The sequence below is a fragment of the Plectropomus leopardus genome, chromosome 3 (assembly GCF_008729295.1).
Source record: "Plectropomus leopardus isolate mb chromosome 3, YSFRI_Pleo_2.0, whole genome shotgun sequence".
NCBI classification, from domain to species: Eukaryota; Metazoa; Chordata; class Actinopteri; order Perciformes; family Serranidae; genus Plectropomus; species Plectropomus leopardus.
In genome coordinates, this window is record NC_056465.1 from 20,777,924 (window position 1) to 20,802,553 (window position 24,630).

General features: G+C 36.7%; 2 protein-coding genes and 1 pseudogene across 2 annotated transcripts; all 3 read left to right on the forward strand.

Moving 5' to 3' along the window:
* The first annotated feature begins 245 nt into the window (after positions 1 to 245).
* dnase2b (deoxyribonuclease II beta) lies at positions 246 to 6,912 on the forward strand. Its single transcript, XM_042512108.1, has 6 exons — positions 246 to 630; positions 853 to 1,027; positions 2,773 to 2,851; positions 3,254 to 3,415; positions 4,372 to 4,569; positions 5,682 to 6,912. The coding sequence occupies exons 1-6, from the start codon at positions 521 to 523 to the stop codon at positions 6,014 to 6,016; spliced, it is 1,059 nt and encodes a 352-aa protein (XP_042368042.1). The 5' UTR covers positions 246 to 520; the 3' UTR covers positions 6,017 to 6,912.
* Positions 6,913 to 9,774: 2,862 nt separating this feature from the next.
* LOC121941218 lies at positions 9,775 to 13,997 on the forward strand (annotated as a pseudogene).
* Positions 13,998 to 15,177: 1,180 nt separating this feature from the next.
* Positions 15,178 to 21,388, forward strand: rpf1 (ribosome production factor 1 homolog). The gene is made up of 9 exons (XM_042481188.1): positions 15,178 to 15,461; positions 16,810 to 16,866; positions 17,020 to 17,100; positions 17,181 to 17,276; positions 17,695 to 17,848; positions 18,107 to 18,189; positions 19,787 to 19,968; positions 20,086 to 20,212; positions 20,685 to 21,388. Exons 1-9 carry the CDS (start codon positions 15,216 to 15,218, stop codon positions 20,724 to 20,726), a joined length of 1,068 nt encoding a protein of 355 aa, XP_042337122.1. The 5' UTR covers positions 15,178 to 15,215; the 3' UTR covers positions 20,727 to 21,388.
* Positions 21,389 to 24,630: the final 3,242 nt, after the last annotated feature.

Consider the following 24,630-nt stretch of genomic DNA (forward strand, 5'->3'; position numbering starts at 1 on the left):
GAGCGAAAGAGACCAGCTAAGGCACTGGTACTTTGTGATGAGGGTGTTGAAGTTTTAATGGTTAACTTTTTTTAAAGTTAAATGAAAATCTTTGATTTCACTTCTTTCTTACAGTGTGAAAGAGTTTGCCCAGATGGTTCTCAGTTCAGCAATCAGCGACCTCATTGCTAATAAAAGATGACTGTGGTTGCACTGAGAAGCTTCCAGGTGCGAACAGTTTCATCACTTTTAATGTCAAGAAAAACACGAAGCCTATCACTTGTATAAGCAAAGTTACATAATGTAGACTCAGTATATTTACACAGATTAAAAGCTGGTAAAAGCGCCCAAACATTCAATATAATACTGCCCCTGTAACCTCTCACTTTCCCTTCAATATTCCCTCGTCATGTGACCGCATCTTATGACTTCCTGTTTTGCATATACAGGCAGCTGTCCTGTATTCACTCAATCGTGAAGCACACAACTCGACAAAAGATTTAAAATAACCTTTTTTTTTTCACTTCGCCTGCACTTCAGCATGGATCCAGTCCTCAGTTTCTGCTTACAGATTCTAATCATATTTCTGTGTTGCGCAGTGTGTAGTGCTGACATTTCCTGTAAAAATGAAGCTGGTGAGCCTATTGATTGGTGAGTTGCTATTATACCTTGCAGCAGAGACAACTCAAAAGTTTCATGTAATGTTACTTGAAATTTCCTGTGTCTTTTGGAGAGTAGGCACATATTGTTGGCACAATGTTCTAATAAATTTTGGCATGGAATAAATATAAAATCTATTCAAAAATTATTTTTAAAAAATGTCTTTTTTTTTGTTAATACTAAATAAAAAGTTTCTTTCTCCTTCCACTGCAGGTTCATCATCTACAAACTGCCCAATTATAAGATTGGCGAGGTTGGCAGTGGGGTGGACTACATGTACATGGACTCCTCAATAGGGAGCTGGCAGATGAGTAAATTCATGGTTAACACCAGTCAGGGGGCCATGGCGAACACACTGAACCAGCTTTACATGGGAAAGGCCTACGAGGTGAGATTTTGCCCCTTTTCTTAAAGTAGTTTCACTCATTCTTGTGTACGGGAGGTTAGAGACCTTTGTGGCTTTAATCATACCTAACACAGCTGATGAGCTTGCTGAGTAGACACACTTTTGTGTCCTTTGGGGAACTGCGCTCAGGCTGGACATTAAAAACTTCCTCAGCAAGACGACGTAAATAACAGTCCTTTGTCACACCGTTTACTTTGTGTTGCATGTAATGGCAATTTTCAGTGTTGAAAGTCTTCTTGTTTACTTTCTTGCTGAGAGTTAAATGAGAAGATAAATCCACCTCTCGCATGTGTATGGCAAATATAAAGCTACAGCCCAGAAAGCAGCTGATTAGCTTAAATCAGCACAAAGACTGGAAACAGAGGCAAATAACTGGCCTGGCTCTGTTCAAAAGTACCTAATGTACGCATTAATGAGTACCATGAGTTTAACCCATACAAAAACTGAAATGTAAAGGCCCAGATACACTGAGAGCGTCCAACGTGCAGGTTTTAAACTACACCTATTATTTCAAATGGTTGAAGACGCACTCAAAGCTTTAAAAGAAATGTCAAAACACTTTGATGCCCTCTACTTTGGCCTTTTTACTATTTTGGATCATCAAATGAGGTCCCAGTGACCAAAAGTGGTTTTTGTGCAGCTTCAGCACTTGTTTGGAGAAAGCTAAAATGTTTAAAAAGAAAAATACACTATCTATGCCTACATATAAACAGCCACCTTTTGCCAAAATACTGCTGATTAATGTGGTGTTTGAGTTAAATATATGCCATTTAAATAGTAAAATAAAGAAAATCAATAGGAGTATCTGCAATATACAAACATTTTGCCTAAATGGTGACCTTCTCCAAAATTACAGGTGATTCTGTGATGCTGACTTTTCAAATCTGATGTCTGCAGTGCGTCATAGCAGCATCATTTGATACGTGTCAAATGTGGGACTTCAGTTTGATTTTCTGTGATTTTGCTGCGTAAAAATGACAAGTTGTGTTTTTGCAGTGACTTGTGGGCCAAACTATTTTAAGTCTGAAGAAGAGTGGAAGCTCAAAACTTCACTTGTGGATATGTCAATAAACTGCATATAAGGGCGCTACAGTGCGCTGACTTTTTTGATGTTGTTTACTGCTATTCTTTTTTTAAGCATCTGCCTTGCACAGTTCTTATATGTGGATATGTGCAACAGTATTTTCCAAACTATTTTTTGGCCAGAATCTGCAACTTCCGAAATCTCGTCATCCCTGTGAGTTTGCCAGGAAACCAGTGGACTAATAACAGGGACCCGTTACCTTTGGTCAGAGACAGACACCCCCCTGTTTCCAGTCTTTATACTAGGCTAAGCTTACCAGTTGCTTACTGTGCTGCACCTGCATATTTACTATGCTGGGCTCAGATGACCGTCTGCTGGCTGTAGCCTTATATTTGTAACCCTGCTTTCTTTTTTAGCAATGTTCTCTGGTCCGCCTGCAACATTTCACAGTATTCTGTAACAACATAAATTAGTAACTTGACTGAAGTAATTAAAATAACTAAATAAAAGTGTAGGTTGCATCTTAACTGACATATATGAGATTTTGATCTTCTCATCTACTCTTAACAAGAAAGGAAAAAAACTTTCTCAAATTGTTTGAACTATTCCTTTTAGATAGTAACAGATATTGCATATACAAAATTACTGGAAAAAATTGACATCCCCAAATGTACTGTACTCATAAAACAAGTATATCCCTCAGTCTAACAGTTCAGTCTACGCCCTCTACAATGATGCACCACCGATCCTGGATTACAAACAGGGATACGGACACACTAAAGGTATTGTGCAGAATGAAAATTTATTTCTAAATTCTAATTCTAAAATTTTATTTATTTATTTTTATTTATAATTTTTTTCTTTAATTTTGAGGACTTGCTTTGATTTCAGTATGTGATGAATCATGATTGTATCTAAAAGCTGTGTACTATTTTATGTTGATAATAATTTATGACCGTTGTGTTTCCAGGCTGTTATGCAATGCTATGATTTTGCAAAAAAGAACAGATCAATATGGTTTTTGGTGTCAGGGGGGAGGAAACGGGCAAAGAGCATCCGTCTGATAACTGATGTTGACTTTTCCCTGAGATGACTTTGATGGAAATGTTTTGCAAGGATTCATGCTGGTTTACATGCATGAGTTTTTGTACGTGCATTGAGCATTGTTTGTGTGAATTCTGCAGGGGCGCTGCTCTTTGACCTCTCTCAAGGTTTCTGGCTTTCGCACAGCATTCCCCATTTCCCCTCGTTCCCTGAGAGAGGCTACCATTACCCCTCCTCTGGCAAAGTGTATGGCCAGACTGCTTTCTGCGTGACCTACCGTTATGATCAGTTGCTCCAAATAGGTGAGTGAACACTCATGATGCAACAGCGCTGGACTTAATCCAGCTCTGTGCACATCCAGGACCTCAACTAAAAAAATTCTCTATCTGCCAAAAACGTTAACACAGTGTCAAGGCCATATGTGAGGGCCCCCAGTACATGCCAAATGTTTGTCAGGTAATGTTTAAAGGGTCTCCTGTCATATAATGAACCCTGGAAATTGTTTTTTAGCCCCCCAGCCCCCTTTAAAACATTGTAGTCAAGTTTGAAATCTGCAGCAACTTGAAAATAGACAGTAAAGTGGGAGACACCTTATACCCAGCAGTTAAACTTTAAAAAGAAAAATTATACAAATGGTTAGACTGCTGATGAGGGAGAAGGAGTACATGTCGTTTTTATGATTTTATTTATCAATGTTAGATTGAAGATTTGTTTTATTGTAATTTCTCAGAGTATTTGTTTACAAAGAATGAAACGAAATACCATTACGAGAGCTGCTGGTGCACCATACAACCTCACTTTTGAAAAATCCAAACTATTCCTTTAACAATGAGACAGATCTCTGCAGCCTCCCTACCAGTGGGCCCTCTAAAGCATTGAATTGGTATGGGAAACTCTAAAATACATAAAGCATTTAAATACTGTTAAATAAAAAGTATGCATGCCTGGACAATAAATAAACATGGAAAGAGTGGATGTAGCTCTGATCTCACTGAGGAACATCCATGTATCAGAGATTGTAGACACAATTAGATATACCCAATATACCCAATAAAGTTGATATTAGTTTTATATTGTATACAAGCAAAACAATGACTCTGTTCATACCTATTAGGTAAAGTATAAGCATTTTTAAACCAGCTCTCTGTTTTCAGGCTGTCAATCTTCCACCAGAAACTTCCCATAGTGCACTTTTTATTTTTCTAACATACATCATCTCTTATTTCTCTCCTCTCTGTGATACACTCTCCTCCTCCAGCAAAACAGATGGTGTACCTTTACCCACGTTTCTATAACTGCTCTGTACCGGCTGCATTCTTGGCCGACCTGCCGCAGCTGGTTCAGCTGTGTGAAGGCTCCAAACTACCGCTGGCCTCAGATAAGAGTGTGGAGCAACTTTTCTCAATCCGAGGGGACAAGATTGTCAGTTTTGTCAAATCTGAAAGCTTTGTGGATGGTAATGTATCCCTTGTGTGCCATTGGTTATTTATATTTAGCTTTTTCGATGTTTATTTGCTCCTTTGGTGCTGTGCAAAAAATATCTATAAATTTACTGAAACAAAATTTCACAGAAAGTATCACAGCAAAACAGCAGCCGTTCATTTTTACACAACTTAACAAGTTAACCAAAACTTCTATCTGTTACTGTCTTGTCTGCATATTTCACATGTCTGCTACAGTCATTCATTATCAGGTGCAGACACGCTATCATCTCAGCACCGTTTGAACACACCCCACCTAAGGCCTTCAAAAGTACCCTCTGTTTTTTACCTCTGTTACCCTACGAGCACTCACCATCCTCATTACATTTCTTAGCCTTTACCTGGACACAGGTTGTGTCATTCATAGGCTTTTTAAACACCCCTGTTTTGTCTTGTATTTTGAGAGAGTAAAATATTCTGTAAAGATTATGAGCCCTGAACATGAAGGTTATATTTGTGCGTAAAACATTACAGAGCTCATTTAAAATATGAATCCCCAGACTCATTAAAGCCTAATTACAGATCTTTTAAATGTTCATTTATTAAAAAATATTTCCCAGTTGTTTCCAAGAAGTCTCATAGATAAACTCTTATGCAGCTAATAATAATAATAATAATAATAAATGATAACATTTTATTTATATATAGCACTTTCTAAAACACACAGTTACAAAGCGGTTCACATTCAAATAAAATCTACACATAAACATGCAAGGCTAAACAGGAAAGGATTAAAGTATGCACCATAAGCCCTAAGTTTTTTGCTGATAGTATTGGTTTGACATTTGCAATATTACTTATCCAAACGAAACAGGACTGAAAAAGTTTTGTAATACGGGATTTGAAGTTCAGATGTTGCTCAGACAGGACACCAAGACTTTTTGAGTCAGTCTTTTTTCTATTACCAGTGAGGGGGCCAATAAGCAACATAAATAACAAAACTGTTGGACTATTATTAATAAAACATTTAACCTATTCTTGTGCTTTTGAATAAGTGAGTGTACCTATATTTGCTGTGTTGTTTTTTTTAAATGTTATTCTTCTTCATAATGCAGCTGAACTAAACCCCTATTGTGCTCTCATTTAGACATCTACACGGGCTGGGTGGCTCAGGATCTGGATGCCGACCTGCTGGTGGAGTCCTGGCAGACAAAAGGTCACGAGCTGCTCTCCAACTGCTCCCTGCGCAAACACACCATGAACATCAAGAGAATTCGGCTTCCTGGATCAGTCCGGTTCCAGTCCTACAACGACCACTCAAAGTGGTGCGTGTCGCGAGCCTACGAGGACCAGGTCACCTGCGTGGGGGATCTGAACAGGGAGAAGGCCCAAATGTGGCGTGGTGGGGGGCTGCTCTGCACCTTCAACCCCTTGATTTATAAGGCCTTCAGACAGGTGGTGGAATGGTACATTGGCTGCTGAGCGAGAGAGCGAACGATTGGATGAAGCGGACTGGATTAGTCTCACACGGCATGGTTTAAATCTGTTTGAAAGTTACGAGATTAAATGTGTAGGTGGATCCTGTTAGAGTTAAAGCTGCTGGCATGCAACCATCGGACCACAAACGTTTCAAATTAGCTATCAGTTTCATTGGTAGTAACATGTCAAGCCTTTGATAATCTACTGACTGGAAGAATATATGGTTTTATTTTACCAGCTGTGTGAATTTGTATCTTGTATGAAAACGGTTCTCTTTTTCTTTGTCTTTTTTTTTTCTTTTTTTTATACTAAGTTAATTGGATAAACTGGCAACCCCTGGATACTGAATTGATATTTCATGTTATACTGAAAGCATAACAATAACAGCACAGAATAAATTATAAACTGTACATTTAACCTTAATAGTCAGCACAAAAACTGCAGCAACTTTGTGTAAAACAAGCGGTTTGGATGAATTTTGAGCAGATTATTTTTCAGTGAATATTGCGTCAGAAATGAGTTTTCCTGATGTTTTCATGTTTTGCCATATTTTTTAACAGTCATATACACTTTTTATTTGTAGTAGTAGTAGTAATAGTGGTGTAGCTTTTGTTCTGGTCTTTACTGTGCCCTTATCCTGTGAGATTTTTTCATGAAGTTTATGTCTTGAATAATAACCTAAACTTTGAAATAACAATTTTATTCAGTTTTAGACACAGAAATATATGAAATGCTAAGATACAGGCTTGCTGTAAATAAGTTTTTTTTACACCCTTAAAAATCAAGAAGGCTTTGATTTCCTTCAAAGCTTTGGTGACCAGTAATGGGGGTCAGGACCCCGAAGTTGTCAGTGGCCTATTTTATGTACCCATCTGTTAAATAAATGGATATGCAAGAAATAAGTGTTTCAGTGTCAGACCTGGCTCACATTTAGGTAAGGTGTGTAATTTTCATCTTCATTCTTAATTTGCTTGTGTTTATGTAATTATAAGAACTTTTATCTCCTTACGTTTTATACATTTTTATTTATTTATTTAATTATTTTGAGCAACTGCGGATATAACTTATACTGCTGATTCTAAATATGTCTCCAGTTTAAACGATCCACAACTGGATAAAGCTTGGGAAAGTGAAGGATTGTCACTTCAGGTGAAAGGCCCCTTTCTTTTTGCCACCTAAGACTTTCCTTTCAGCAGGTCCCATGACCTCCAACTTCCCCAGTGGACCTGCCCAGTAGCCAACTGCAAATCAAGCTGTGGTGTGCTGGTAATTTCTAACTTTTAAATGTTTTCTTGTATTTTATGCAGGTGGAGACGGGCCCATCAACATCATCATGGGTAAGTGTTGCCTTGTTGGGAAGATACACCTGGTGAATAACTTCAGTATGACGTGTTTTGGGTAAACAGTGTCACCTTGTGGTCAGTGGTGTGTTTTTCTCATTGTACATTATGCAACCGTGAATACTATGCTTTACATGTAGCCCTTTATTGCATCCTAAATTCTTATTTCCCTTAAACAAATCAAGAATTGTGTCACAGTGTGAAGACCAGTTCATGTTTTCAATACTCCTCAACTTATTTGTGGAGTTTTCTTCACTCATGTCATATTCTTAATTTAGATTTAGATTTAAATAAAGGATGAATGAATCTTACTGGAAAATCTGGTAGAAGTTAAAGTCACCTATTATAATATTACTTCAATGAAAGTCTTAAAGTATCTGATATTAAAGTATTAATAGTAATTTAATAACATTCAATGTACTTAAGCATTGAAAGTATAAGTGCAAGTAAGTAGTGAAAGCAATTTGAATTTTGAGTTTCATTTCTTTGGAACATACACCACCTAAAAAAACTGAGCATGCATTACGCATTATGCATTACAAGCCTGCATGAGGACTTCTTCACAACTTAAAAGAACAAAATTAATTTTATCTTTCCCATTCCTTATTTTGTCATCCTGCCTCTCTCTCCCTTCCTAATTCCTTCCCTGTTTTATAGTAAGTAACTAATATGTTTCGAGGAAATGTAGTGAAATAAAAGTGAAAGCTGACAGAAATACTAAAACTCAAGTTAAGTACAGATACTCCCAAATATGCTTAAGTGCTGTCACACAGTATTATTTCTTTTATTACATTACATCACTGGTTACAAATTTTACAACTTTGATTTAACTGTTGTCAAAATGTAGAATAATAATCAGATTCCTACATAAAACTTTTCTTTTCACAGAACCACTTATACACTTTTACCTTCATGTGTAACTAAATTGTTTTTGGTTTGTTTTTTAAAAGATGATTTGTCCAAATGTCAGTCTTAAATTTAGTTAAAAATCCTAAAAAAAAAAACAACTTTTAGTTTAATTTTGACACCTATAGACACTATGTAATAAAGACTTTAGTCTTATTCTGTTAAATGACAATAATTTCAACAGATTTCCTGAAACAAGACACTGCTAGCAACATGGAATCACAATTTGAATCCAAACCACCCTCAGGTTTTGATTGTAACACTGTGCATCTGGTTCCTGGTTTTGCACCTCTTTTATCACTCACTGTTTGATTGATTGATCGATTGATCGATTAATTTTGCTTAATTGTCTGGAAAAAAATGGCATCTTGCATCCCAGGGTGTCAACTATTTAACATAAATACAAAAATACAAAACAACATTTAACCAACAAAATCACATGTAAATCACGTCAATCATTATGAGAAGTGGATGCAGTGAAACATAATAATCCTTCCCTGTTACATTCTGTGTTTGATCCAGGCGCAGGCACACTGAGGCTACTTAGAAGCCATAATTTGATTAAATAGTTTGACAGACTGAGGACGAACAAGCTTCTCAACCTGTTCAATCGAGCCTGTGGGACTCTAAATCTCCTGTTTGATGGCAAAAGCTGATATTCTTCACATAACATGTGAGGGGGGGTCTGACAGAGGGGTTTGACTCTGGGCTAAGTCCGTCTCCAACTGCTGCACGTGCATGCACACACACATGCACACACACACACACACACACACACACACACACACACACACTTACTTATGGGTGCTTATGAAATTTGAATCCCTGAAAGTTATTTGCTTTATTTACCTGATCCATGGAGCCATCAAAGTCTGACAAGCTTATGCAAAACTAAAGAAACTGAGTGCCACAGAGAGTTTATACAGTCTGCCCCAGTACCTCAACTGGTAGAGCGTGCACTACATGTACTAATGCATGTAAAGATATATATATAGGTTGAGATAATAATAATAATGTTAAAAAAATATTATTAACATAATTTGTTCTGTTAGTTTCCTTCAGGTCCTATATGTTCGCAGTTATTTCAGTGTGCCGGTCTGCTCATATCTGTTGTAACACCCTGACTGAGGCAGATGGGTGTCAATCTACATTTCACTTTCATAATGACGACTGTTTCATAGAAATTAAATAAACAGTTTCCTTAATACTGAAATGTATTAATTTGGTAATTAATTACAATAATACATTATTCTTTGTGGATCCACGTGTTTTTCTGTTGTTGCTAAGAACATGTCTCTTTGATCTATGATAATAGTGTTCAGTTTGAAGAGTCTCTTATTCTGGTCAGTGTCATGTCCGTCTCCAGTAAAGCAGCCACTCAACCTGGGTCCTGCTGCACTGGAAAGGCAGATAAACGTGTCGTCACCTGATAACCAGCAGATCAACATTCTGGTGTGAAGCACAGAATCAATGAATCATCTTCAGTGTAGTGTCTGAGCAAAGAAATGAGGAAGCAGATGACATGTGTAGAAGATGTGGGTGTTAGTTCCATTTAACAGTGAGAGATTAAGACAGCTTTGCAAAGCAGATACACATTTGACTTTGAAGAGAAATGACGATGGCTACATATGTAAGTAAATTGTTTACATGTTTAGAAATGATGCTTAAAAAAACAAAAAGTTAAAATTTAAAATTGGAAACATGCTGATTTTTACATGTTCTAGATATTATTAAGTTAAAAGCAAGTGTGATAAATAGTTTAAACGTGCATTTCCTTCGTGTATAAGTGTACTTATCAAGAAGAATACAGTGTCAGAAAGTGGATATAATGAAAGAACTGTAAATTGATTAAAATGTCAACTAATGTTTTTACTTTTCAGTACTTGAAAATGGAACCAGTTGTGTTGCAACATTGGGTCGTATTATCTTCTAGGTTCAGGAAATTGCTGTATAGAAATACACAGCTTTTACAGCCCTGATAACTCTGCCACATTGCTTAAAAATCATAGCTGAAATTCTTAGAGGAGCCCTGACATCCAAGGTGGTGGTGTCAGATTTTCTCAGTTTTAAAAGTTAAAAGAAAAAACATAAAGAATCTTCTCCTCCAACACCAAAACACAAAATGCGAATGTCTTAATGAACAAAGGTGTTTATCCATCCAAGAGGGTTCAGAGACTAATCAGACTGAAGCTTTGAGGCTGTTCTGTGGACTTGGGTTTACCAAAAACCTTACTGGCGTACTGTTTCTGTCACAGTTAATTTTCAGAGTGTGTAGCAAGGGTAACCCAACTGAGCAAAATTGCTAAATTAAAAAATATATTTAATCTTTGAGCATGAAAGTTAATTCTGGACCTGAAGAACCAGTCTTGTAGTCAAGACTACCTAAACCGAGACCCAGTCATGACCAAGATCAGAGTGTATAGAGACCGAAACTGGACCACTGTGAATCCCGGCTAGGGCAAACCATAGGCACTTCCTCAAATTCTCGTAAAAACACCCACAGAAAACAAAAAGAGATTCCTCTTCACTCAGCTCTTTTATTGTGCATATGTGTTTATACATGAGTGTACAATGAGAAAGTCTTGATAAAATAATTAAAAGGCAAACAGAGGTGAATTTTATGAATGGGAATTTTTCTCTGTTTTCTCTGAGCAGGCAAAACAGACTAACAGTTGTGGTCTTGACCAGTGTGTGTTTGAGACACAAGACTAAGACGATACAAAAAAAAATGCAGTCAAGTCCAAGACTGAGACCATTGAAAAATGGTCTTTAGATCTTTAGATCTTAAATATTGCAAGACTGTCAAGAAGAGTGGTTTGACCCAAAAAAACCAAACAAACAAACAAACAAAAAAACGTAACTCAAGGTCCAACTATTAGCTATTTCTCGAGCTTTCAGCCACACCTCATAACCTTCATTAGACACTCAAGTTGTCGTGTGACTGAAATAATGAACTTGCGACATTGTAATCTCTGTCTCTGCTTAAAGATACAAGGATAAAAGCTCTGGATGTTTATATAGATAGTCACAAAAAACTTCAATAATATTGTTCTAGACATTTTGTGATTATTAAACTCTGGATGAATTACATACAAGACTAATCTCTCATCACTACCCCAATGGCCTGCTACATATTTAGAAAATTTGGCATGATGTAAAGGCCATCGAATAGGTGATTAATGCGTGAAAATAGGACTCCTGCCCTTGTTATTCTCTCATAATTATGTTTGATTGTTTCAGAGAGAAATGGTGAGATTTTTCTTGATTGTTGGGATCCTTTTTCAACGGTGTGATTCAGATGTGAAATGCAGGGATGACGAAGGAAAAGAGGTGGACTGGTTGGTGGAAATTTTGTGATGGAGTATTTTTTATTTTTACCGATTCTCAATGCCTGCTGAATATATAATAGAATATACTCGTCTCTGTATCATTAGGTATATTCTCTACAAGTTGCCCAATACACACGGTCACGGTTTGTCGTATCTGTACATGGATGAGAGCACCAATGGATGGAAAGTCAGCAAAGAGAAAATCAACAGTAAATCCGGTACTTTGGCAAACACCCTGAAACCTCTTCTTGACTTCTACGACAGACAGGTGACATAAATGACAACATGTGTCTCTCTTATATGGCACAGTGTTTAAACCTTGACACTGACTATGAGTTTCTTTTGTTTTATTGTAGACTGAAGGCTTTCAATACATGCTCTATAATGATCAACCTCCTAAACCATATACAGCTCCTCCATCATTTGGTCACAGTAAAGGTCGGTGCAGCAATGTTCCATCTTATTTTTGCTCGAAGTCAAAGATATATTTTAACCAAGCTCTGTTCCTTTTTTATTTTTTCTCTTATTTTCCTCCCTAAAGGAATCGTGATGTTGGACAAAAACACAGGAGTTTGGCTCTCACACAGTACACCAGGATTTCCAACATATCAAAATAAAGACTTCTGGCCAAACAGTGGAAATGCAAATTCTCAAGCATTTATGTGTGTAACTTACTCCTATGATCAATTCAATGAAATAGGTAAGTTAATGCCTGTTGCATTCTTCCCTATCAAATGAAGATTAAATAAGATAAATGGATCACAGTGCAGTAAAAACTTTATTATTCACAGGTATTCAGCTCAAGTACATCCATGCTTATCCTTGCACAGCGAGCCTGCTACCCAAAACAGAAACCCTGGTTTCGTGTAAAGATTCTAACTTCGCTGAACGGACGTATTTTCACCAGCTTTGCAAAATACACACGTTTTGGGGATGGTGAGTGTTTGCAATCAGTCAATCGAGATTCAAGTTTTAAAGTTTGACATTAGGTTGATGATAAACCCAACACATTTTTTTAAAAAGGTCAAAAATATAAACATGTTTACAATGCAGTGGCATTGTAAACATGTTTATATTTTTGACCTTTTTAAAAAAATGTGTTGGGTTTATCATCAACCTAATGTCAAACTTTAAAACTTGAATCTCGATTGACTGATTGCAAACACTCACCATCCCCAAAACGTGTGTATTTTGCAAAGCTGGTGAAAATACGTCCGTTCAGCGAAGTTAGAATCTTTACACGAAACCAGGGTTTCTGTTTTGGGTAGCAGGCTCGCTGTGCAACACACTGTAGCTCATTGTAGAAGGTTGGCGAGTCATATGGATAAGCATGGATGTACTTGAGCTGAATACCTGTGAATAATAAAGTTTTTACTGCTCAGGAAAGCTTTATTTTACATTTATTTTACATTACTAATAATAATACAACAGTGACAGTTGTATTATTAATTATTACTACTTTTTTTAAACTTAACTATAAAAAAGAATGTAAGACACTGCAATGTAAGTTAGTAGAGTGGGTAGTGAAAACAAAAATGGTGCATTAAAACTATGCCAAAGAGTATGCCTGCAGCAGCACTCATTCTACATGTCGACCCCGCATAAGTCAGTGTCACCCCAGTAAAATAAAAGTCTGGACACGCCACTGCTTTTTGTTATGCATGTATGAAATGTATTTTGGAATTTTGTCTCTGTGTGTTTTTGTAAAAGGGTACACACCTATTTTCATAGATAACAGTATTGTGTTTTGTTTTTTTCCCTACACAGATCTGTACTCCGGCCTCATTGTAAACTATACAGAACAGGAACTGTATGTGAGGAGCTGGGGGAAAGATGCGCGGTCCTCTACCTTCTAACTGCAGCACCAGCATCCCTCATCATGTGTACAATGTGAGAAAGAAGTACTCCTGTCGGGGAGTCCGTCAGTGATACTGTCGATCACTCCCCAAGTGGTGTGTGACTCCTGGTGGTGGCTGGACCTGCATAGCTGATATGAACAGGGAAACGAGTCAGATGAAAAGAGGTGGAGGAGCAATATGCACCAATGATGTTACTGTTGGGCAGGCTTTTTATACCCTGATAACACGTTTTTGAACCATGTAGAGATGAATTGTCATCCTCTGATGCTCCACACTCAGATCTTTAGAGGCACTGCACTTCATCAAAATCTAGAGAAAAGTGTAGCTGTAATACCAAAAACTAAGAAAAGAACCCAATATCACTTAAAGCATTAATTATACCAATAAATCTCCAGACTATAAGTAATAGAAGTAATACTCACAGTTTGATGTATGATGTTAATTCCTGTCTTTTGTGTTCTGTTTATTTTAATCAATGAAAAACGTTTTTATTTTTATAATCATGCCTAAAGCATTATCTGCTATATTATAACTCCACATGAAATAAATGGAAATTCATAATTTATATTAATATAAACACACATTTTGTGTTGCTGTTTATCTGTTAGTGGGCAATTGACCTTGTGTCAGCTGTGGACGGATTAAACGATTTGGGGGGTCCATAGGTAAAAATCATATTTGTACCTCAAAAAACTTTAGAATACTCTAACTCTCTGTGTAGTGTGTACAGTCTCTCACTGCTGGGATATTTTCTGGCTCTACATTAATGCATTTGTTCAGGAATATATAACATATATGCACAAAACTAAAGTAATTCAAATCTCAAAATTGGGATTTTGACAAGAAGACTCTTGACAAAATCTAGGTGTTTAAGTGGCAACTCACTCCAAAAGCAAAATAATCTACAAATTTTACTTTTACCTTTGGTGTTATTTAGCAGTTTTTAAAATGTTTTAGTGTGAGTATTGGAGATATCGGCTAAGATATATTCTAAGTGTTTCAGACAGAGAGTTAATACAGGTACATTCAGGTAGACAGTATGAGAAAAATAATGTATGTGTATTGTGTGTTTATGTGTTTTACATTTATAACTATGTGAACAATTTCTAGTAGAAACAAAAAACAAAATAGAAAGATGAAAACAAATTTAATGTATGTGTATAATGTATTTCTTGTGCTGTATTTAGATGCCTTTCACAAGTTTTTAAACCTTTCAAACCTGAACAAAAGGGTTTAAAGGTTTTAATTATCTTCAAAAATGTGAGAAAAGGCAATGAGCCAATTGGAAGAAATTGGTGAAGGTGACAGGAAAAGCTTGAAAATTAATTTTCAAAAAGAAAAGGAGAGAGAAAGAGACAGAAGAATTTTGTTTTTTTAATAGGCAAAAATTGCCAGAAATTAGTGATTGTCATTATTATTGTCTTTAGGAGAGTGTCTTTTTAATTTTCAGGTAATTTCCTTGTAAACTTTTTTTGCTTTTTTTTGGTCGGGGCCAAGTTGCTCACTGCCTTCATGCCATGTGTTTGATAGAAATAAATCCATTTTTTCCAGCTTTCAATGGGTTTTAAGTACTTATTTCACTCGCTGAAATCAAACTTGTTGAAGCTGAGCTGCAGTGGGGCAGCAGGCTTTCTCCTCCTCACCACTAGGTGTCCTCATATTTTCATTCACCACCACACCTCGTTTACTTCCGTTCTCCCGCTGTGAGCACAGGAAGCTAGCGCCCACACACGTGAAAACTTTAGCCAAAACATACAGCTGACACAAGATGGACATTACAGAAGTTCCCGTAAGTCAGGGCAACACAAGTAAGAAAAAGAAGAACAAGAAGCCAAAGAAGACTGTGAATCCGGGCGGAGATGGAGGAGACGGCGGGGCTGAGACGAAGGAGGAGAAAATGGAGAAGAGCGACCCCTCGACGGCTGCCTTTCCTCCTACCTTCAGTGTGTCCGAAATCAAGAACAAACAGCGAAGACACCTCATGTTCATGAAGCTCAAGCAGGAGAAAAGAAAGGTAAAGAAAGAAAAGTATTCTTGGAGGAGTTGGCACTTCGCAAGTTAGTTACAGCTAGCTTAGCCGCTAGTTTGTTAGCTACACTAAGCTAAAGCTAAGGCAGGCTAACACAACAGTGTCCTGTCTTCATGAAGATATTTAAGTTTAAGACTTGTTGAAATTAAGTTTTTGAGAGGTGTAGATTCAATTTTTTTTTTGGTGTTTTAATAGTCTACCCTCATGAGTACTGGAGTTTAACTACAATAACGAAACATTTACAGAGTCATTGTAAGGTTGGTTTCAGTGCAAAATTGATGTACTTTATTTGAAACTAATGTTTTGTCAACAACCAAATACAGTATATATTTACTGTACTGCAATTCTGCAATTCAGATAAAAATATACTTGGCGGTATTGTCGGATGCTCAAAAAACTCTTAAACGGCATTGCATTTATTAATCCAAAATTTAAGGCCTTATTTGTTTTTGTGTCTTGAATAGGATTATATTAATCATATATACATATGTATATATATATGTATATATATGTGTGTGTATATATTTGTATTATATATATATATATATGTATGTATATATATATATATGTGTGTGTGTGTGTGTGTGTGTGTGTGTGTGTGTATATGTATAAATATATATATATATGTATATATATATATATATATGTGTGTGTGTGTGTGTGTGTGTGTATTGTGTATATATATATATATATATATATATATATATAAATGTTGTCATTTTTTTCATGTGTTCCAGTGAAGAAAGTGTTACACATTTTTTTTCAATATTTGAAGATCCTCTCACTTTTTCACTGGACCAAAGAAGTCATGTTTTAAGATACAGTAAATGATTGGGTAAGATTGTAGCTTAAAGTAACTGATGTCAGCTCATGTTTTTTTTTTTCTTCGATCTTGGTTATTGTAAAACAAGTCTTAAATTTAATTCCACGTGACATTTAAAAAAACACCCTCAAAACGTCTTAAATCTAACTTTCCTTAAGCTGCAGGAAACCTGTCTTAGTCCACTAGGGGTGGGACTCATCAGAGCCCTCTGGTCAGATACAATATTACTGTGATTTTAAATGTCTTGCAGTATGCTGATTACTGTGATAACATATATTGAGATGCATTTTCTTTCTTTAACTGCAAATTCAGTGCAGACTTTGTCAACATCTGTTTTCGTCTTAAATGACAGTTTCTAGTCTGTTCTTCACATCAAAATCATTTTCACTGAAAAGTTTTACTAAAATCATTTTTACATATTTACTGTATATCTTGCTACTCTACTCTATACTATGCTACATGCTCTGGCTGGAATTTTATTTGTTATGATTTTTCTGTCTTCATTTTCAGCAAAAGATGCAGCTGAAGAAAAAGAAGAAAAAAGAAAGGGATGCTTTGGGTGACAAGGTGAGATTCTTTTCTCTGTGTTTTGTCTGGGATGTTTCAGTGATCAACTAAAGACTAAAATGTAATCCGTCTTATCTTATATGGATGAATTTTACCATTAAACAATGTAAAGTTGTTAATATTGGGCATTCACGAATTCTGTCCCTAATGTAGGCACCTCCAAAAGAGGTCCCAAAGACGATAGAGAACCAGAGGGTTTACGACGAGACAACGGTTGACCCAGAAGATGAAGAGGTATGGATGAGCTCGTTCAAATGATTTCAGGTTGTGTTTGTGTATTTGCTTTAATGTGTGTATTTTCCTGTCATATACAGATTGCTTTTGACGAGGGAACTGATGAATTTTCCTCCTACTTTAACGGGATAACAAACCCCAAAGTGCTCATCACAACATCAGACAGACCAAGAGGGGTGAGTGGCTGCTGCTTGGAATAAAACATGTTTGTTTTTGTTTTTTCCTCACAATGTCATAAAAAGTTTCCAGAATATGTCACCTTTAAATATCAGCAAACCGACCTTTACAAATTTTGATGCTCCACTTGTAGATTTTCTGATACTTGGCTTTTTTTTAACACTTTGTGTAAAAGCTTTTTCCTCTCTGGATTTAAATATAATTCATTGTGTCTTTTAATTAGCTTTGTATACGGAAATAAGGACAACGCTGTAGATAATGAAATATTGAGGCAGTTTCACGTTCAGTGTGTGTCATTTTCATCCGTATAGAAGCTGTATGAATTGTCCTGATGTAAATTCTCCTGAGGCTTCTTCTCACTCTTTTCAAGCGCTGTCTGTTCAGCACGTTGAGCGTTGTCTGGTGTTTGTCTTGCAGAGGACGGTGAAGTTTTGTGAACAGCTGGCCACAGTAATCCCAAACGCCCACGTGTACTACAGAAGAGGTTTGGCCCTGAAGAGGATCATTCCTCAGTGCGTCGCTAGGAACTTCACCTACCTCATGGTCATCAACGAGGATCGCAAAGTGCCTAGTATCCTCAAAAGAAGCTGAGTCAGTTGAGAGGCAACGTGTGAAGCTAAATATTCATATCCAGTATTTATTGATATTGCTGTAATCTGGATAAAGAAGAGAATTCTGTTTTAAAATCAAAGCAGCTTGCATGCTTTTTACTGAGTCTGAAATCACCATCTTCAGAGATCACTTTCATCAGATGAAAGGTCAGCGAGGAATAAAAAAGTTGCACAGGACTCATTTTTTTAATGTTAGTTCCCTTAACCATGACTTTAAGACGGGTTGGTTCTCTGTCATCTTCCTGATGGACCAACTGCACACTTCAAGGTCAGCAGTGTTCGACTACGCAAGGAGATGAAGGCAAGTTGATCAATTTATGCTCTTTACCCGTCTTTGTTTTTTTTTTATTAAAGGGGATGAATGTCATACCTTGACGATAACAGCGGGTTTCTGAAGATATACATGATGTATTAAGCCTAAAAGAAACTGCTTTCCCTCATTGAACTGAAACATACTGCCAACTTTGCACATTCATAACTCAAGTGATGCTGGCTCTTTTGATTTTTTGCGGCCTAAAAATCTGGATTTCACAACCACATCTGTTTAAAAAAATGGCAATGAAATTGTGGAAGCAAGAGAAAATTTCAAATTAGTCAAGATTTTTAAAAATAATTTCTTAAATTTGAAGGCAGCCTGTTCCAGTGAAAATAAAACCGTACTATTCTATGTTTGTGACGTATAGTACACTCATGTTATTAACCATGCGTATTTAATCGTAGCTCACCATGACTCTTTCAGCAGGTGCTGTAGATTTGGCTACAGCCGTGTTGGTGGTGATTGACTTTGTCTGTTGTCCTCGAGTTTCGGCTGTTCTCTGGGTGTGTGTTGTGCTTGTAAAGTGTTTGTCAGTCGGTCTTGCTGTGTTTTACCACAATGCTGTTCGTGGTATTGAACAGTTTACTGCAGAACATCAGGGATTTGCCTTGTTTGGTCCCAAGCAGTCATTTTTGTAGGTAAATGTGAGATGTTTGTGTCACTCATGTCTGCAATTTCACAACCACACAAGTCAACACACAAAAAGGATTTATCCAGTGTTGCATCCATTTATCATTACTGCTGCTACATCGCGTTTTAAATATAGCCTAATTATTCAGCTTTAGTCTGATGCAGACAAAACACAAGGGAGACAACCGAAGATGAAAAATTTAGCCTAGTGGAAGGTTTGAAATGTATACAGTTATAAAGAGTAAATCAAGAACATAGAGAAATGATTGTAATTGGATGCAGTAGTTTAGAATAATGTTCGACTATTTTTCATCACGTGACGAGTGATGCAGATAATTATTCATTGATCCCATGTGAGGAAAAGTTTCACACTGTTTTTGCAATTTAAATTGCGAAAACACATTATGTGCAATTAATATTTTAGTCGAACTATAACATACTGAAAACCGCTGCAGTGTTATGAAAAAGACGCTTTTTTTAAGAAAGCCTGCCACCGAGCAGGTTAGGTTCACAGAGTCAGTTACTGCTGCTCTTTCTGGAAATGAAAACCCAGAGTTTCCCTCATGTCAGGGTTAACTAGAGTTTTCACTATTCTACTTTCTGGAATACACAAGGTACAAAGTAGATTTTTCAACTGCGTTTGAAAAATGAAATTAAAATGTATCCTTAAGTCCTGCTACATCTTAAGGAGTAGAAAAAGGAGTTAAGAAAACAAGAAACAACGAGGGGAGTTTGTTGACATTAAACAGCTGCAGCTATGATTGGTAAGACTCATGGGGCACTATGATGAGGAAAATTTGAAAAAAATAATTGTACCGATTGGACAAATCTAGTAGGTTGTGAGGAATTCACATGGATTGTTTCAATTAGTTGAAAAAAATTGATATCACCGCAACCTTGCAGCATTTTGAAGGGACTGGTCATCTTATCAGAGAGTATTTTCTCTCTGCAGAGACGAGGCAAAGATCCGACCGAACACCATCCAGAGGTGATCCTCAACAATTTCACCACACGTCTGGGACACAGCATCGGCCGGCTGTTCGCTGCCCTCTTCCCACAAGATCCTCAGTTTGTGGGTCGACAAGTCGCCACCTTCCACAACCAGAGAGACTTCATCTTTTTCAGATTCCACAGGTGAGCATCTTCACTGTGGATATGATGCCTTGTAATATAACCCTCCCTTCTCAAAAACTGTGCCAGACACTGCATCTTAAATTTAAAAGGTGTAAATAAATCTTTGAATCTTTGAAGGTACATCTTCAAAAACGAGAAGAAAGTCGGTATTCAGGAGCTGGGACCTCGCTTCACCCTCAAACTCCGCTCACTACAGAAAGGCACCTTCGACTCGAAGTTTGGAGAGTATGAATGGGTCCTTAAGGTATATCTTTCAGTGCTTTACCTTATCTGAATAATGTAGTCTGACATGACAGTTTTGTGTCATGTCACTTGCATAGTAAATCAACGTTTGCCTAAACGTGTTAAAAGTACTTTTGAAATATGACTCTAGCGTCCCCTTGTTTCCTTGTCAAAAAGTCGATTGGATTTTTTTCCAGTGGATTTTGGATCATTGCAGAAAATAAAATAACAAATTTTCACGATCCTGAAACATTTTGTTCAGCACGGTAATCTTCACAAATGAACACCACTTTCAGGATTTTTGAAGCTTTATTCAAGATTATAGCTTATTCAAGATTTCCAACCAAAAGCCCCCAATGACTTTGAGACGAGGGAACCAGAGTGGCTAAAATGCTAATGTTTTCCACAATTTAGGAGTCATTACTCTATAGGAGTTATGTCCCAGGTTTTTTTTTTTCTGATTAACTAAAAAAAAATGCACTTTCTGTTTCCAGCGCCACGAGATGGATGCCTGCAGGCGGAAGTTCCAGCTTTGAATTCAAAACAACAACAACCAGCTGTTTTCGTCAGGCAAGGACGACCTTGTTTATTATCCAAGATATTACTCATGTTTGTGGCTTTACACAAATGGACTGAATAGCTAATTTCCACATTATTTGTGGAAGAACAGTACTGGTGAGGATTTCAGGGGATCACATTGCTGTAGATTTACACTCACCTTGAAAATGACTTCTATAAAGCTGCATCCGCAGTACCCTCGACAGACGTAAGTGTGGTACAAGAGCCTGTAGCTCCTGGCAAAGACTTTTACCCTCTCTGTTAGTTGTTAGTGGAGACCAGAGGAGACATGCAGACTCCTCACATTAATCCCAGTAACCTGAAAAATTTCAGATGTAGGGTCTATAAAATGTATCTCCACATATTGAATGAATGTGGCCCAAAATGAAAAGTTATTGTGAGCTTGCTCTGGTCCCAGCATGCAGACGTACACCTGTTACATCCTGGTAATGATACAAGGAGCAGTGAACAGTAGCCAGCGTCTGGAAAAGGATAAATGGTTCAGATTGTGTCAGTGCAGCCGCTTCTGTATGTGACAACACTTTCAAAATTAATTATGGATGACGCATTGAACACAGTCACAGATTCTTATGTGTATATACTCATTTTAATAAAAAAAAAAGTGGCAGCAAGTTTAAAATGTGGAAATACCATTTATTTACTCAAAATGAGGCATGAAAAATGTACAATTCAAAAGGCACATGTGTTTGTGTTGATATGGATTTGTTACTTCTAAGCAAGTAGGTTAAGACATATATGGTACCACATGAGCACCTGGAAATGTGTTTGAGATTTTACAAAGTCAAAAGTAAAAAAAAAAAAAGTAAAGTTAAGTTAGTTGCTCGTCCCCGAACTCCCGAACACTCCTGAGACGAGTCCAGTCCACAGCGCAGGTCCACAAGGCACCACAACATCCAAAACCTGCAGAAATGTTCAATGTATTAGACCTAAAAAGCTATGGCAACATAAGTTACTGCACCGCTGACCTCGTCTCAGAGTTCGAGTTATAGTTTATGGCCTCTTCAGTTAGAGAGTGGAGAACACACGGATTAGCAGTTTAAAAATGATATATCTTGTAACAAATAATATTGATGCAAAAGCTCAGCTGCTTATTTCTAAGGGTTTTTTTTTTTGCAATAGACAGAGATGCTTTCAATCAGTTGCTAATCAATCATCAAACTGGCCAAATATTGATAATTGGAATTCATTTAATCACTGGTTGATTAAATTGCCAGACTTCTCGGGAGAGCCACCTTCAAAAGCTCATGTTACGCAGCCAAACATCATTTAAACCCATATGACATTATTTTATACTCTAGTCAAGATCCAAAAATTTCCAGATATCACGTCAGGCAAAATGACGGGAAAATGTGGATAAAATCACGCACGATCAGTAATCCAGTTACTGCAGCCATAAAAGCCTGTAGCGGTCATTTAATGTAAACCTTTACATGCAGCATGAGGCACATGTTATATTTCTTACACACTTCACATACTCAGCACATTATGCAATTTATTTATTTTATAAATATTTTGCATACTGGTGTGAAAATTGAAGCCCAATGCCATTAATTTAATTTTTACTTTTAGTTACTTATTACTCTAATCATTTTTTTTATTAATCAGAGCGACTAACATATCAAATTCATCACTTTATATCCTGACCCTCCCCAGAGCTACATGTTTTTTTTTTGTTTTTTTTTTTAGCCTCCCTGCATAACGGAGGGAAAATTCATTCATTACCAGCCCTTCACCATGAATAACTAATGTCCACAGTTCCCCACACCTCCCTAACTGGCGCCACCCACAACCCGTTCATAAAAAACAGTCCCTAAAGTATTCGAATCCTTATTCTAAACACCATACTGAAAAAGCTGAGGAAATATATGAAGTGATTTTGTGCTCAGTGTCAGTGGTAGAAGGTAACAAAGTACATTTACTGGGTACTTGTACTTGAGTATTTTCTTTTCATGTCACTTCATACTTTTATCCCACCACAATTCAAAGGGAAACACTGTTTTTATTAGTTTTATCCGACTGCTTTTGTGACTTTACAAAGAAAGATTTATGCATAAAGGTTTTACAAATATGTTTTGGTATAAATTAAAATACCAAACAGTTTACACAAGTACAGCTGCAACGATCAATTGTTTGATCAATCAGTTGACTCAGAAAATGTATTGCAAACTATTTTGATAAAACTCATTCTTTTTTTTCTTTTTTTTTAAATAATAATTTTTCAAAAGTTTTGGGGATTGTTTATTTCTCTCTTTATGATTTTGAGGGTTTTTGGGGATTTTTTTTTTTTTAATCCTTTTTTTTAAAAAAAAAAAATCTGATTTGGGGGTATTTTTTTCTGTTTTTCTTTTTTAATTTTGAGGTTTGGGGGTTGTTTTTTAAAGACTTGTCTGCATTGGTTACTTTACTACTTTGAGTACATTTTCCTGATTATACTTACTGATTATAACATTTTCCATCCAGGACTTATTTACTTGTAACAAAGTGTTTTAGAGAGTACTTTTACTTGGGTAAAGGAACTGAATAATACTTTCACCACTTTCCAGTGTAGACAAGGACTGGTTTTAAGGGAATTTGGGAAGAAAATCAAGAGTTTTAGGTGTTGAAAATGAAGTCTGCTGAAACAGTTTGTGCATGGAAATCCTCATAGTTCAATATTGTAGTGTGCCTTCATGCTAACGTTACACAGATTTCCTCACAATAATTAGTGGAAAGTAACTAAGTACATGTACACAAGTACTGTACTTAAGTATACAATTGAGGTATTGTACTGCACTTGAGTATTTTCTTTTCAAGCCACTTTATACTTTTACTCCATTACATTTCAGAGGGAAATATATTTTTTACTATACTATATTTATCCGACAGCTTTAGTTCCCAGTTATTTTACAAATTAAGATTTCTGCATTGAAAAAATATAAAAAATTCTGATGTTTTGTTATTAAATTACCAAACTTCTGAAATGATTAGTTGAATTATCAGTTGTCCAACTGGCATAAAATTAATTGCCACCTATTATAATAAACATTTTAAGTCTTTTTCTAAATTACTTGGTTATTTTTTAATTTATTTAAATTTAATTTGTATTACTATTACCTTTAGGTTTTTCTGCATTGTGTACTTTCACTTTTAATACTTTGATTACATATTCGTGATTTACCTACTTACAGGCTACTTGAGTAACAGTTTTGAAATGCAAGGCGTTTACCTGTGAGTATTTTCAGTGTGTTATTAGTACTTTGACTTAAGTGAAAGAACTGCATACTTGTACTACTCACGATAGATGCATGTGACTGAAATCAGAGTCGTGAAACACAGAGCGGGTTAAATGAGCAGTTTACTGGGAGGCAGATGTGGGTGGTGGTACTCACGGAGGCAGAGGGTCGGTCGGGGTGTCGCTGCTATAGGAAGGAGCAGACTTTCTGTGGTCTGAACGGGTTGTTGCTGGAGGACATGCCGGTGAGCAGCGGGTCCTGCTGGGCGTTTTGAAGGCAAAACTGCTGCAGGTCCGCCGCGGCCTGAGACACCTGTGGAGGACAACCCAGTCCTGAAAAGTTAGCTTTTTGTATGACCTATTTTTCTGCGAATTAAAATTAAAGCTGATTAACACCATCGATGTTAAAACGAAAGAAAAAAGCCATATAATGAGACAACACGCCCTAAACTGTATGGTAACGTTAGCGATCGTAGCCGTTACCTTCACTCTGTTGATGCCCGCTTCAAGGCGTAACTGTTGGACGATTTTCTTCATCGCCAAGATGCTCGATGATCCCGACATTTTCAAGATATTTAAGGACTGTAGGCGTTATAAAGACGAATATAAACTTGTTTTTTTTCTGTCGATAGCTCGCTTACTACTTCTTC

Coding starts and splice junctions, on each gene's coding strand:
- dnase2b (XM_042512108.1), top strand. CDS start 521: ATGGATCCAGTCCTCAGTTTCTGCTTACAGATTCTAATCATATTTCTG. Junction 1,028..2,772: donor ACATGGGAAAGGCCTACGAG/GTGAGATTTTGC, acceptor TATATCCCTCAG/TCTAACAGTTCAGTCTACGC. Junction 2,852..3,253: donor GGGATACGGACACACTAAAG/GTATTGTGCAGA, acceptor TGAATTCTGCAG/GGGCGCTGCTCTTTGACCTC.
- rpf1 (XM_042481188.1), top strand. CDS start 15,216: ATGGACATTACAGAAGTTCCCGTAAGTCAGGGCAACACAAGTAAGAAA. Junction 19,969..20,085: donor ATCTTTTTCAGATTCCACAG/GTGAGCATCTTC, acceptor GAATCTTTGAAG/GTACATCTTCAAAAACGAGA. Junction 20,213..20,684: donor AGTATGAATGGGTCCTTAAG/GTATATCTTTCA, acceptor TTCTGTTTCCAG/CGCCACGAGATGGATGCCTG.